The sequence below is a fragment of the Pollachius pollachius genome (assembly GCF_949987615.1).
Source record: "Pollachius pollachius genome assembly, chromosome: 5".
NCBI classification, from domain to species: domain Eukaryota; kingdom Metazoa; phylum Chordata; class Actinopteri; order Gadiformes; family Gadidae; genus Pollachius; species Pollachius pollachius.
Genome location: NC_136938.1, coordinates 10,597,789 through 10,614,098, shown reverse-complemented (window position 1 = coordinate 10,614,098; position 16,310 = coordinate 10,597,789). Strand labels below are relative to the sequence as shown.

Genomic DNA, 16,310 nt, shown 5'->3' with positions numbered 1-16,310 from the left:
CATGGTTCGCGTTTCCACCACCAAATGTGGGCGGGGTCCGGACTGAGCCGTACTCATCTCGCAGTCCTCCTCGGTTGGGGTGCTGAGACGTCTGAAGGGTCACAACAATTTCGAGCTACACACCCCGTCCGTTGATTGGTCGACAGAATCATCCTTTCAGTGTGACAGGGGGATAATAACTAACAAACGCAGTACCCTCAAGGTATTTCTCGAAAACGGAGAAAGCTTAGTTTATTGAAGAAAATCTCTACTGTTTAGAATGTGTTTGACTCCTAGCTGGTGGGTTCAACATCCAACATCTATTGCCAAGAGTTGCTATGGATTAAAGGGTATGCTAAATAGTAAATAGTTAATGATGATGGAAAAGTTATATTGATGTTAAACCTGTTCTTCAATCTAGTCTAAGGTCATATTAGGGAGACATATTCAGGGTCAGGGTAGAGCTGACTAACCTGATGGCGGTGATAAGGGCCTTGATGGAGTCAGACACGGTTCGGGAGTGACCAGCCAGCACAGACCAGGTGGGCGGGTCCTTGGGGTTGATAACCAATGATCGTGCAGTCTTCAACAGGTGGGTGGAGCTGTCTAGCATGGAGCGTGCCGATAGGATGATGGGTTCCTGGGCCGCACAGCCCTATAATGAAAATTTCAATTTGTTATAATATGACGAATTTCATCACTGCACTGCAAAAACCTGCATTAGACGTTATAATAAAACCAATCATCAGCAGGGTTTTAAAAAAAAATAGCGGAGCTTCATTTCACTTCCTTCCAAATTACTTTCGAACGAAAATAAATGCATAGGTTTGACTGTCATCACTTGACACTGTGCTGTAGTGCAAAGTGAGGTTAGCAATGTAAACATTTAAAAGTGTGTTTGTGTGTGTCTGTGTGTGCATGTGTGTCTGTGTGTGTGTGTGTGTGTGTGTTTGTGTAATGAAAAAAAGTGTAATGGAGTCTCTAGGTAAAATAATGTGGAGGAAGTGTGGTGCCAAAGTTTGCAGAGAATAATAAAGAAAGAATGATTATAAAGCCTAAGAATAACAATAGCTGAGGTAGCTGCAAAGATCAGGCTTGCCTCAGAGCGTGAACCCTTGATCTTGTGCACTCCTTTCAACCAACAAACACACCCTGTAAACAACATCAGCGCCTGCATGTGCGTGGTTGGGGAAGAGGTCGTACCTGGCGGCTGATCTTGGCCGGCACGGTGGCGAACTCGGGGTTGGAGGCGAAGGCCGTGAGGTTCTCCACCGCCTCGATGAGCGGCGCCGTGGCAACGCCACACTTGTTCCTGTTCTCCTCCGAAAAGTCTCCATCAAGGGCCTTGAGGAGTGAGAGAGGTGGAGAGGGACAGAGACAGAGAAAGAGAGAGACAGAGACAGAGAGACAGAGAGAGACAGACACAGAGAGAGAGAGAGAGAGAGAGAGACAGAGACAGAGAGAGAGGACGTTAGAACTCAGCAAACGTGAAGGGAGTTTAAAAAAAGAGAAACTCTAAGGCAGCAGTAAGGAGGAGGGGGGAGCAATGTTGAGACTGACCTTGATAGTTTTGACCAGGTTAGCCGTGCTGTTAGCGACCTCCTTGGCCGACTGGACAAAGTGTCTCTTGGCGGCAGGGTTGGAGGTCTTGGAGGAGGCCAGGCGACACGCGTTGCACAGAGCAGAGGTGTGCTTGGCCACGATGGTGGCCGCAGACAGGACCTGCAACGCAGACCAGAGAGAGACAAACAGAGAGAGTGAGGCAGAGAGAGTGGGAGGGAGGGTTACACACACACACACACACACAGACAGAGAGAGAGAGAGAGAGACAGAGAGACAGAGAGACAGTGGGAGAGGGACGTAGGAGATACAGAGACAGAGCAGGAGAGACATAAAAACGGAAAGAGGGATTGAAATATAGAGATACTGAGAGCGTGAGGGATAGAAAGGCGTATAGAGGTAAAGCAGGATGGATAAAAGCTAATGAGAGATGGAAAGAGCTTTGACAGAGATATACAGGCAGAGTGAGAGCAGGACAGGCCGAGAGATACGGAGAACGTGCGGTACACGTGGCAGTATGAGTGGTGTGGTGGGGTGCGGTGGTCACCTGGGAGGGGTTGCTGTCGGGGTCCACCAGGTTCTGACAGGCCATGTGGATGGCCTGGTTGGCCTTGGCAAACTGTATGGGGTCCACTAGACCCTGGTGGCCCGCCTGGCTGTTGGGGTCCGATACTCCTACGAGATAGGCCGCCTGACCCCCCCCCCCCCCCCCCCCACACACACACACACACACACACACACACACACACACACACACACACAAGAAAATGCTTTCATGTTCATAAAAATTATTATATAATGAATACTTAAGATAACATTAAATAAATACATAAAAAAATCGAATATAATAATTGTTATGAATAACAATAATAATAATAGCCATGATAATGTCTTTCACCAGTAAAGGCGCTGTTCAAAAGCTTTAAAAAGACAATGCAGAGGATAGCCGTGAAATGACGGGCCATACATTGCCACTTTAAACCCTCAGCTCATCCCTACAGCAGAGGACAGCACTGAGGTCCACTCAGGGGGCTGACATGCAGTAGTAAGAATTAATAATTCATTCATTTTCTATAGCGCTTTTCAGTGACCCAAAGACGCTTACAATAAAACACGAAGAGGGAGATGACGATCAGGGGGGGACAAGCGGAAGACAGCACGACAGAGAACGGAAGCAGGGTGGAGTGTGATAGGGATAAGGGTGGTTATGGGTAGGGGAGGGCATAGGCTTGGGAAAAGAGGTAGGTGCAGCTCGCCGTACCTGTCCCGCAGCCTCCGTGAGACCACACAGCGCCTTGGAGGCCGACCCCACGCAGTCTCCGAAGGCCCCCACGTCTCCCAGCTTACAGTTCTGGGAAATGCCCGCCATGGACTCCCCCAGCACCTGCCGTTCAGCCCGGAGAGGTCAGAGGTCAAGAGGGAGAGAGGCGGGGAATCGCGGGGCTGAGCTATATTTCTCACCCGTGTCGGGACAACCAGCTCCTTCAGCACATTCTCTGCCTCAAGACACACATACACCCTCTCAGACGGACACACAGACACCGTCCCACACCCTACCTTGGAGTTTTCCATGACGCTTTCGATGCAGTGGAAGTAGGAGAGGTCGCTGACCGGCTCGCTGGGGCTGTCCAGCAACCCTCTCACAGCCTGCGGGCGGAGAGAGAGGTTAAAGGTCTACGTACTACACACCAACATCACCTCAAAGGTCATTATCAATGTTTTAAATTAGTTAAAAAGTGAAGATTTAATCATTATCCATCATTCATTATTATCTTTCTGTACTGCTGTGACATAAGAAATCAAAACAATAAAAGTAAGGCAAGCCAAGTAATTTATTTTAATTGTAAAAAAAAAAAAATCGGAATCTGATTTTTTGAAAACTTTGAAAAAGACACTCATTGAAAAACAGTATAAGAAAGTAAAATATACAAATAATTGTGCCGACATAATACATTTGAATAAAATCAGTCACGCTTTGAGCCCATATTTTATAACAGTGTTAAGGCAGACCTCAAGATGTTGTGGAGTTTGCATGTTGTGTATCGATTTGTTCTATTCTGCAAACATTCACTCGTAGTTCACCCTCCCTGGCACGCTTTGCTCTCAAAAGATTAAACGGTGAAAGACAAGGTCATGAAGAGATTGACGGGGCTTTGAGGATGGGAGGCCGGCAGTGGTCTGTTGCTAGGCAGCCACACTTGTCTCTCAACAAGGACGTGTTTTTGTGTGTGTGTGCGGGTGTGTGTTTACCTCCAGCTCTCTCAGGGCGTTGTCACACTCCTTCTGGCCCGGGGCCTGCTGGGTGCACAGTGTGATCAGCTGGTTGATGCTGTCTGTCACCGCTCTGCAGAGAGAGACATTTATGTTACGTTACATTTCGCGGACGCTTTTATCACAGCCACTCACAAGTGATGCTGAGAACTAATCGAAGCGTACAAACAAAAATGGAGGAGCTACACAAAATAAATGAAATACGCCGAGAGGAAGAAATGGCTAAGAGATGAGTCTGTGTGACTCATCTCATTCATGTGTGAATGTTTGGATGAGGCCATTTAATTACAATGATTTATTCAGGTACAACTCATTGAAGTTGTGCACCTCTTTAACAATAGATAGCTGACAGGATTACAAACATACAAACGCTACAGAATAATGTTTTACATAATACATATACTTTAATACATAAAGTATATCTTTAAAACTACATTAATATGTAGTTTTAAAGATATACTTTTGTAATACTAGGTAGGACGATTCTACATTAGAATACATGACTTGCAGAAATATTAGACGCAAGTGTTCATGTCGGTTAGAAAATGTTTTGGTTCCCTGGGGTTTTGGTTTAATAAATCGTTGTCAGTCGCCGTTGCTATTGGTTTTTGGCATTTTTATTCATGTGGGTGAAAATGTGTACACAGGAAAGGCTTACATCAATGGTTTGGAATACAATGCCAAAACCATTTCAGCAATCTTGCCAGGCACCATTTAGAGTTTCTTGTTGCGGAAATCTTTCAACGCTAAAGAATAATCAAGTATCTTACTATTATCACTACATGGACATAATTTGAATGTACTTACAAAAAAAATTATCTTCTTGTGAACAATGACAAACTCAAGCACTGGTGTGTACACATAATTCCAGTTGTATGTCATAGTGAGCAAGCATTTGACTACATGTGAATAATGCATTTATGTTATGTGTGTACTGACAAAAATTTAGTGATTTATCTCGGAATCTCTGCACTATGCCATATTGTCATTACACATCAAAGCTGACCAAAAAGTGTGCTACTCCGGCTCAATCCATGTAATGAAACTGATGGAATGTATTATCATCCAATTCAAAATTTAAAAAAAAAGAAAGAAAATCAAGCAAAAAATGGCAAAGTTTTCTTTTTCAAATCGTCTTTGATACTCCAAAATGGATCAGCCAAACATAATCAAACAAAGATTGGTATAGATGACAGGCTATTGAATAAAAATAAATGACTTATAAACGAAATTAATTAAATAGTTACTCCCATTCCACAGTTTGTAACTGAATCCAATCTGTGTATTTTGAGAATGGTTCTCAGAATTGAAATGATGGATACAAGACTCTTTTGGTACGGTGGCCCTGAGGTGCAAAACAACAGCAAATCACAAAACACGACATGATTAAATACTCAAACCGGAAAAGATAGGTTTTTTTTTTTTTTTTGCTGTTGTGTTCTGCACTTCAGGGCCATCTTATTTTGGAGTTGACTCTCCATCTCAAGCTGGGACACTCAGACCCGGAACCAGGTACTATTGATTAATGGCTGAAAATCTGTTGGAAAGCAAGACGAATGAGTGGTGACAGGTTGGGGAGCAGTGCTATCGAAAGCAGAAAAAATATTTGCATCGTATTTTGAATACCTTCCTTGGCCTGTTGTGTTAACAGCCTGATGTTATTGCTTTGCCATCAAGGTGACCTTGATGGTTTGAATTTCCATACTAGTTTGATCTCTTTCTGACACCAATCCACCTTTTGTAGCGATTAGGGATTAATATTAAAACATTTATTTCTTGACCAGCAATATACAAATAGGCCGATGTTACATAATGTCTTTGACAGTCTTGTCAAGTATATTTATGAATGATAAATGATTTCCTAATGATGAGTCCTAATGAGTCCTAATGAGTCGTAATTCAAAAGGCTGGTCGAATCTCACATATTAACAGGGCCTAGATGTAATGAACACATTTTCACTCTTTCCCACCTCACTCTTAAAAGTAAATCAGGGAGGGAAGAATCGTTTTTTGTCTTTGCTTTTTTAGCTTATTGGCTATGCACAATAACAATCAACGTATTCAAAGCTTCTTGTGACAGCTCGCCTCTCCCATATCTCCAGTCAGATCCGACTGAGCACCTCATTCGCTTGCTTCCACCAAACGAGCGTCAACGTGCAATCTGCTCCGGACTCCCGTATCTCGGGCAGTACGAAAGTGACGTTCTTGATGAGACGGTATATTTACGCGATGCTCCTCCTGGCGAGCTCAGCGGCGGCTGGGAAGTACGTATTCGTTGACAATCGGGAGACCTGGCCCGCTGCGCAGTTATACTGTCGGACACACTTCACCGAGCTTGCCTCCTTCTCCATCAGCCAGGACATGGATGAGATCCACAAGGCGTTAGAGGGAATTCAGGTCGGATTGTTTTGGGTAGGACTGTATCGTGGGGAGACCGTTGATGCGAGCTGGCGCTGGTCTGGGGGCGGCAGCGCCTCCAACCTGACCTGGGCGAGCGGACAACCTCCCAGCTCGGGGCACCATGCTGCACTATGCGTGAGGTGCAAGGACGATGCCTACGGTCTGTACGCCAGGCACACTTTCCGCCGCTTCCTCTGCCTGAACCTGGTGGTGGTGGTGACGGAGCGGAGGTCCTGGGAGAAAGCGCTGGAGTACTGCCGGGAGCGGCACGACGACCTCGCCAGCCTGACCTCCGAGACAGACCAACTGCTGGTGGCTAGCCGCAAGATCCGTGAGGCCCAGATCGGCGAGCGTGTGTGGGTGGGGTTGAGGCACTTCGGGGCCCGCTGGATGTGGTTGCAGGGGGTGCCCCTGGGAAACAACGCCTCCCTGAGGATGGGCCTGCAGGGGCAGCCCTGCTCCACCTGTGATAAGCAACAGTGCTATACTTGTGGATCCCTGAGCCCCAGCGGAGAGCTGCAGGGCCTCGACTGCAAGACTGAGCTGCACTTCCTGTGCTACTGAGGGGTGAGCTGCACTTCCTGTGCTACTGAGGGGTGAGCTGCACTTCCTGTGCTGCTGAGGGGTGCACTTCCTGTGCTATTGAGGGCAGTGTTGCTTTGCAGTAGTCAATTCTGTTTGTTTCTTTTTGGCCTTTTATTCAAAATGCCGCTTTTATTGTATTGTTTGTATATTCCAAGTAAAATATTTACATTTCTCTCTCGCACACACACACACACGCACAAACACACGAAGAATGATTTAGAATGAAACACATGACATATTTAATGCAAGATTTTCCTTTGTAATGCTTGAATGTTCAATGTAAATAGCCATAAAATGTGTAACTATTATCAATAATTTTCATAGTTTTGTCCTTCCAAACTATTACATGCTATACATCTAACAATTAAATACACTAGTAATTATAACAAATTAAGCATAATACAAAAAAGTTCTGAAAACATGTAAATAAAAATCTGTTAAAACCTAAAACCATGTATCCTTCATCAAACATAATAGCCAAAATATGTACAGTATGTATGTATATTAAATTATATGTGTAAAATCCACATGAATTTGTACTGTATGTATGCACAAATACACAAGACATCTCAATTTCATCCAGGATCAATAAGGTATTTATCCATGCACGGTAGCCAATCTGCCCCTTATGACATCACAGGTGGGCGTGTCCACCTAGATGTGTGACGGATAGATGAGCAACGTTTGCTAGAGTCCACTGGGTAGGCTGGTAGACTGATCTATCTAGCACACATCTAGGTGGACATGCCCACCTGTGATGTCATAATGGGCAGATTTCCAAAACGGCTAGTAACGGCTAATCACACCACACCTGATGGCATGTCAATGGACCTTTAAGAAGTAAAAGATTGCCGTATTCAAATCTATAGATATATCAGGCTTGATTCTATATATACATATATATATCATTGTATCCTGGGGGTGGGGCAGATATCCATATAATACATAGATAAAAACATTGAATATATTCATATATTATGAATAGAATGGCAGGGGAGATCTGTCTTTACTAATTTCAGAACGGATCTTAACATGTCGTTCAGGTATTGGAGAGGATTTCAGAGGTTAGTACGTCACTGTCAGCTAACGTTTGTCCCAAAAAAAGGAAATCCTGTTGCGTGCCGCACACAGGCCGGGATCCTTAGTAGACTGCCCCTACGTATCAACACACAGACACTTGTGTGTGCGCTGATTTTCGGTGTAAACAGACAAGTTTTTCAATCTTAAAAGCGTCGATATTCAAAAGGCTGGTAGAATCTCACATGTAAACAGGGCCTAGATGAGCGCATTTGAACTCCTTCCCACCCCGCTCCTATACGTAGGACCCCGCTCCGGCGAGCGTGTGTGGGTGGGGTTGGGGCACTTCGGGGCCCGCTGGATGTGGTTGAAGGGGGAGCGACACAACGCCTCCCTGAGGATGGGCCTGTGCTACTGAGGGGTGAGCTGTACTTCCTGTGCTACTGAGGGGTGAGCTGTACTTCCTGTGCTACTGAGGGGTGAGCTGTACTTCCTGTGCTGTTGAGGGGTGCACTTCCTGTGCTATTGAGGGTAGTGTTGCTTTGCGGTACTCAATTCTGTGTGTGTGTGTGTGTGTGTGTGTGTGTGTGTGTGTGTGTGTGTGTGTGTGTGTGTGTGTGTGTGTGTGAGAGAGATGTAAATATTTTACTTTGAATATACAAACAATACAATGAAAGCATCCGGCATTTTGAATACAAGGCAAAAAAGAAAAACAGAATTGAGTACTGCAAAGCAACACTGCCAACATTTATGTATATTAACTTCTATGTGTAAAGTCCACATGTATTTATACATACACTGTATGTATGTACAATACACATGACATTTCAATTTCATCCAGGATCAATTAAGTATTTATCTATGCACGGTAGCCAATACATGGATTACAGCCCGACGCAGATAGTGATATTAAGGAGTAAAAGATTGCCATATTCAAAATAAAGATGTATCAGACTTGATTCTATCTAAACATATATATATATATATATATATATCATTGTATCCTGGGGGTGGAGCAGATATCCATAAAATATATAGATATATACATTGAATATATTCATATACATAGAATGGCAGGGGAGAGCTGTCTTTACTAATTTCAGAACGGATCTAAACATGTTTTTCAGGTATTTGAGAGGTTTTCAGATTGGGTGAGTACGTCACTGAATATCAGGTAATGTTTGTCCCAAAAAAGGAAATCCTGTTGCGTACTGCACACAGGCCGGGATCCCTCGTAAACTGCCCCTACGTATCAACACACAGACTTTTGTGTGTGCGCTGGATGAAGGATGAAGTTCACCGCACTCCAGGGGCAGCCTGTTTTAATCCCAACATGGAGAGGAATGGGCTCTGTGAGTTGGTGTCCCTTATATATACCCGCAATGTCTACAAAGGGCTGAGGTAGATGGATCTCCTCCAGTGCACTTGGCATCATTTTGTGGGATAGTGTTCCAAAGGCATCTCTAAAATCCAGGAATACAGTCTAAAGTTTACATGATTCATGTTCAAAATCATCAACTTTAAGGCTGAACACATGCTTGTTCATACCCTGTCTGTCTATGTAGGCTTTTTGTTTGGGTGAGAGCGTGCCTGTGTCTAAAAGCCATGGGAGTATGCGAGCAAGCAGACATTTCATAAAGATTTTGTAGACAGTGGGAAGGAGAGAGATTTCCTCCATGTGTATGGGTCGCTTGGAATATTATCTTTCTTAGGTATTCTATGGATGAGGGCCCCCTTCCATGATCCTGGCACCTTTCCATTAATCAGGTGTTAAATAAATATGTTAGTATTTAGGTGGACTGGTGTTTTATGGCTTTGATGGTCTCGTATGTCACCACATCGATCCACTGGCACTGTTATTTGGCAGGAGAGAAATATCTTTATCTACTTCTTCAAAAGGGAATTTAGCAGTAGATGGATAATAATCTGGGGTAACTGTCTCTATGCTTGTGGACCAAGGGGGCATGGTCAGCGCTTGGGTCGGGAGTGATTGACATTTGGCCAAATAATACTTATAAACGTCAGTGGTATCATTGATGGTGGGCGGGGGGAGGGAAACATGCTATTATTTAGAATTATGTCAATAGCTTTGGACCTGCGATGGATGACTTCTTTCACGAAGATCAGCTGTTTCTCAATCCATGAAGTAATGGAAACCAGTTTAAACTCTGTTGGATGTTTATTGCTCAAGCTAAACATTTCTTTAGAATACATGTCACGTATTTCAGGAGTGGTAATCCAAACTCTTTCCCGTTGTTATTTCGAGTATTCAGTTTTGGAAGAATACTCCGGTTAGGATGGAGGCCACTTTACTCCACTTTGCTTGATCCCAGGAGCAGGCAAAGTACGCACTTTCTTGGAGTAGTTTGGTATCCAATGACTTGCTGAATAGTCTTTCATGAGTCTTGAACATTGTCCATTCATGGCATTGAAGTTGCCGCACGTAGTTGTTAAAATGGGGGAGTCCTCACCGTCAGATGGTGGTTGCGAGGGATTACTTGAAGGCCATCCGTAGTACTGTGACTAGGCACATGTTGTACTAGTGGCCCAGGCATATCTTTATCTGCTGCATTAATGATGGCAGATACACACACGCACACACGGTTATGAGGACGATTGAGAAGGCTGAGAAGTGGCAGAGCCGTGTTTTGTCAGCCTGTGACGGCATAGCTCATTAACTACGCAAGATAACAATAGAAATATTCAAAGAGTCCTGTGAGAGCTCGCCTCACCCGTGCCTCCAGTCTCAGATTCCACCGAGCACCTCATCCGCTTGCTTTGTGCAACCTGCTCGAGCTGGCACTGGTCTGGGGGCGGCAATGCCTCCAACCTGCCCTGGACGAGCGGACAACCGGACATCTTAGGGCGCAAGGGTGAACTATGCATGAGGTGCCGGGGCGACCCCTACGGTCTGAATGCCACATTTAGTAACCAACGGTTCTTTCTCTGCCTAAACCTGGTGGTGGTGGTGACGGAGCGGAGGACCTGGGAGGCCGGTGAGCGTGTGTGGGTGGGGTTGAGGCCCTTCGGGGCCCGCTGGATGTGGTTGAAGGGGGAGCCGCTGGGAAACAACGCCTCCCTGAGGATGGGCCTGCAGGGGCAGCCCTGCTCCACCTGTGATAAGCAACAGTGCCATACGTGTGGATCCCTGAGCCCCAGCGGAGAGCTGCAGGGCCTCGACTGCAAGACCGAGCTGCACTTCCTGTGCTACTGAGGGGTGAGCTGCACTTCCTGTTCTGCTGAGGGGTGCACTTCCTGTGCTACTGAGGGGTACACTTCCTGTGCTACTGAGTGCTGCATTTCCTCTGATACTGAGGGCAATGTTGCTTTGCAGTGCTCAATTCTGTTTTTTTTTTTGCCTTATATTCAAAATGCCTGACGCTTTTATTGTATTTTCAAACAAAAAATTTACATTTCTGACACACACGGGGTCTGATGTCACACACACACACACACACACACACACACACACACACACACACACACACACACACACAATGGATTTAGATGACATATTTAGTGTAAAGATTATGCTTTCTTCTGCTTGAATTACCATGGGAATAGCCACAAAATGTGTAACTATTATCTATAAATTTTCCTAGAGTTTTATCCTTCCAAACTATAACATGCTATACATATACTAAACAAATACACTAGTTATTATAAAAAGCATAGTACAAAACTCTCATTGTGAAAACATGTCAATAAAAAGAATTTAAAACCTAAAACCATGTATCCCTCATTAAACATAAGAGCCAAAATATAGGATATTTTACCTTAATATGAGTTCCCCTAGCCTGCCTGTAGTTCCCCAGTAGCTAGAAATGGCGTTGTAAAACAAGCACTAGATATCCTGCTCCGTCTTTGAAAAAACAAAGCTCAGATGCGCCGATTTGGAATTTTTACCCGTATGTCGTCATGCTGAGACATGTTACCTCCCCTTTCTCTGCTTTGCCCAATGAGCTACGACCGTGCGAGCGTCACGTGTGTGTGTGTGTGTGTGAATACACACACTGTAACGCAAGTGTTGTAGACTTCTTTGTTATTTGGATAACAGTTCTGCTGTTGGTGTTATGGCGCATAACACGTCTTGTTCTCTAAAGTCTCTGGTATTTCCACAACAAGACTGTATTGGGGGTTATCTCAGCCATGGTTGATAAGGAATTAGGAGAAAGGAACTTTGGCTTTGACGAAGTACATGAACCGCGACATGGAGGAGAAAGGGATTGTTACCCGTGATGTCTCCCGCCGGAGCACCCGGAGTGTTCTGGAATATTTAGAGAACACGACCAAAGGCTGTGTGCGCCTCGCCATTGCGATACATCCACTGTAAACAGCGCTTGGTTAGCTACAAACACCGAAACGGCGCATTTGGGGAAAGCTCAATGTGCGACTTGTTCGTAGTGGCTGTAATTCTGCACCACGGCTGAATTTCGGGTACGTCTACAAATACTGTGTTAGAGGCCCACTAATATCGATATTAAAGCATCCATAAAGTAGCATGCCATGGGATCTTTAAAGATAAAATATTGACCAAGTTACGAAGACTGAAGTAGAAGTAGTAAGTGTCAGAGAATGGGCGGTCCTCCCATTGACTTCCATTGAAAAAATAGTATTGTAACAGTAGAATATCTTAAAAAGTATAAAATATAAAAAACCTGAAAAGAAGCGTGTGATTCCAAGCTTATATGAACATTTAAAAATTGAAATGGAGTCTTAAGGGGAAAATTTGGAGATATCAGGAAGGAGATAGGTCCCAAAGTTTGTAGAGAATAATAAAGAAGAAAGAATAAAACTTAAGAACAATAGTTGAGCGCTGCATGCAGCACTCACCTAATTATATAAAAAACACTTTCTATATACGCGTTCAGCTGGGAACTCATGTATTGTAATTTAATGTATGATGTGTACTTTTAGGGTTATGATAGGACCTATCTTTTAGCGTTTACCACAAATGACTGAAAAGCAGTGCTAACATTTAAATATATTTTTAGATGTTGACATGCAAATGCAGACTGAAGCTTCATCAACACGCCATATAAAGTGGTGTGAGAAATACCAAATTTCTACTCCTCATCCACATATAAGTCAATTGACATTACTACAGAGGAAATACTTCCTCAGTGGTAGTATTTCTTTCAAGATAATTTCAGGGTACAAATGTCAGCACAGGTTGTTCACACATACAGCCCATCAGGAAAATAGCAGGACTTAGATGTATGTACGAATGCAGCTAATGATAGGCCCAGAGTAGGCCTGATTTGACTCAATGAAATTGAATCCTTTCCTTCTGCCCTTGTAGTCCATTTCAAAGACATGCTGCCCACCAGCTTTCAAAATACAATGATGCCACTGGTGGCTTTGTATCAATTCTATTCACATAATTATCCCTCCCTGGTATTTTGTAGTTCACCAAAACACCCTGAAACAACTTGAGTCTCACATATTTTTGCCACCATAGGCCACCAACATTGCAAGGAGGCCAATGGCAACCAAGCACACAGTCCTTCCTCCCTCACTTTAAGAACCACCAGCTACCACTGATCCTTTCAGAAAGGATCTAAACCTGTCTATCAGGTATTGGAGAGGATTTCAGAGAGGGTGTGTAGGTTACTGAATATCAGCTAATGTTTGTAAAAAAAAAAAAAAAAAAGCCTGTTGCATGCGCACACAGGCCAGGATCCCTCGTAAACCGCCCCTACGCATCAACACACATACGCTTGTGTGCACTGTTTTCTTTGGGGTAAACACTGAACCAACAAGTTTTTCAAAATAAAGCCTAGAAATGAAAAGGCTGGAAAAATCTCACATGAAAACAAGGCCTAGATGTAAACTCTTTTTTTTTCACTCTTTCCCTTTCCCAACCCGCTCTCAACCCGATGAATTCATTTCGTCTTTATTTCGAACAAAAAAAGTAAATAAATAAGAAAATCAAGTACGACACATCATACAAATACACATAACACAAGACAACAATAATTATAAAGTGTCATAAACAACATTTATGAAATAAATGTAGTGTCTGTGTCCGAAAAGAAGTGAGAGGAATGTATTGGATGTATTCCCACCCCTTGTTCAACTGCTCGTAATTATCTGCTATGCATTTTTCAGTTTTAAACAACTATTTACATAATGCACATTCAAATTATTCATATTTATACAATACTCTTATATTTACAAAAAAAAATTAAAGCTGATTAATTTTGTATAAGCACATCTTTTGTATAAGCACATCTATTGTATAAGTACACCCCTGATGTATAAGTACATCAGGGGTGGCAGAAGCTCATTAGATATGCCCAATTACAATATACATATTCAAAGTTTCCTGTGAGCTCGCCTCTCCCTTGTCTGCACTGTCAGATCACACCGAGCACCTCATCCGTTCGCTTCATGCAACCTGCTCCGGACTCTCGCATCTCTGTGGTTTGGAAAAAGACGTTCTCGATGAGACGCTATATTTACGCAATGCTCCTCGCAGCGAGCTCAGCAGCGGCTGGGAAGTACGCACTCGTTGCGGATTCACACTCCTGGCCCGCTGCGCAGTCATACTGTCGGACACACTTCACTGAGCTTGCCTCCTTCTCCAGCAGCCAGGACATTGTTGAGATCCACAAGGCGGTACAGGGAATCACTGGGCATTTCTGGGTTGGACTGTATCGTGAAGAGACCAACGAGGTGAGCTGGCGCTGGTCTGGGGGCGGCAACGCCTCCAACCTGCCCTGGGCGAGCAGCCATCCGCAAAGCTCGGGGCTAAAGGCTGCCCTATGGCTGGGCTCACAGGACGACAACTACTGGCTGTACAGCGGGACGGGTGCTGAGCACCATAACTTCCTCTGCCTGAACTGGGTGGTGGTGGTGACGGAGCGGAGGACCTGGGAGGAAGCGCTGGAGTACTGCCGGGAGAGGCACCACAACCTTGCCAGCCTGGTCTCAGAGACAGACCAATTGCTGGCTAGCCGCGACATCCGTGAGGCCCAGATCGGCGAGCGTGTGTGGGTGGGGTTGAGGCACTTCGGGGCCCGCTGGATGTGGTTGCAGGGGGTGCCCCTGGGAAACAACGCCTCCCTGAGGATGGGCCTGCAGGGGCAGCCCTGCTCCACCTGTGATAAGCAACAGTGCCATACTTGTGGATCCCTGAGCCCCAGCGGAGAGCTGCAGGGCCTCGACTGCAAGACCGAGCTGCACTTCCTGTGCTACTGAGGGGTGAGCTGCACTTCCTGTGCTGCTGAGGGGTTTTTGCCTTTTATTAAAAATGCCAGACGCTTTTTTGCATATTCAAACTAAAATATTTACATTTCAGACACACACAGGGTCTGATATTAGTGTACCGGACACACACACACACAGACACACACACACACACACACACAATTGATTTACATCAAAAACAAATGACATATTTAGCGCCAAGATTTTGCTTCGTTTTGCTTGAATGTTCATGGGAATAGCCACAAAATGTAACTATTATCTCTAACTTTTCCTAGAGTTGTATCCTACCAAACTATAATGCTATACATATACTAATAATATACACTAGTTATTATAAGAAATGATGCATAATACAAAAATCTAGTTCTGAAATCATGTCAATAAAAATCTGTTAAAACCTAAAACCATGTATCCCTCATTAAACATAAGAGCCAAAATACATACAGTATGTATGCATATGCACTTTTATGTGTATGGTCAACATGTATGCATGTACAATACACATGACATCTCAATTTCATCCAGGATCAATAAAGAATTTATCTCTGTACAGTAACCTATATGTGAATTAGAGGCCGCCCGACACTGGATGTTAGGGGCCGAGAAAAGGTGAAAAAGGGTGAAAACAGTGAGTGCATCCGAGGAATGGGAGGTGCTGGTAAGTAAACCAGTAATGGAGGGCGGGGAGGGCCTTCGGGTCTGGATGGTACACAAATGCTATGAGGACTGGAGCAAGCCTTGTAACTGGCGCTGCTGTTCACAATATAAACAATATTCATAACCTCTAACCTTTTCTATAGTTTATAGACCTTCTCATGTGCTCAGACTGCGTGCCAGTTCCCATAACAAATTTACCTCCTACTCTAAAGGTAGGGTATTTCCCCTACACATAGGTAACAAAACTGACATATTGTCTGGTCAAGCACATAAGCAACTTACCTAAGGTCAATTACCATTACTTTTTTAACAAAAGAAATCCCAGCCAAATAAGTTCCTGGGGAATATCCATCTCCCCTTTCACCAGCTTCTTATTGCCCCTCCAGTCAGTAGCTCTTGTTCTGATCTGAACAGGCTCCTGAAACCCCCCGCCCCCCTTTAACATTTATCCTAGAATTTGCAAGAATCACCCCTCCCTGAGGATGGGCCTGCAGGGGCAGCCCTGCTCCACCTGTGATAAGCAACAGTGCCATACGTGTGGATCCCTGAGCCCCAGCGGAGAGCTGCAGGGCCTCGACTGCAAGACCGAGCTGCACTTCCTGTGCTACTGAGGGATGAGCTGCACTTCC

General features: G+C 44.4%; 1 protein-coding gene across 1 annotated transcript in view; it reads right to left on the bottom strand.

Annotated features, from left to right (window-relative positions):
- Positions 1–16,310, bottom strand: part of tln2a (talin 2a) — a 120,892-nt gene that overhangs the window by 22,266 nt on the left and 82,316 nt on the right. Inside the window, exons 33-39 of the mRNA XM_079736318.1 lie at positions 3,790–3,883; positions 3,097–3,186; positions 2,801–2,923; positions 2,087–2,230; positions 1,540–1,701; positions 1,183–1,323; positions 453–634 (exon numbers count right to left, since the gene is read on the bottom strand). Of these exons, the coding sequence (XP_079592444.1) occupies positions 453–634; positions 1,183–1,323; positions 1,540–1,701; positions 2,087–2,230; positions 2,801–2,923; positions 3,097–3,186; positions 3,790–3,883 (936 nt within the window). The remainder of the gene's footprint in view (positions 1–452; positions 635–1,182; positions 1,324–1,539; positions 1,702–2,086; positions 2,231–2,800; positions 2,924–3,096; positions 3,187–3,789; positions 3,884–16,310) is intronic.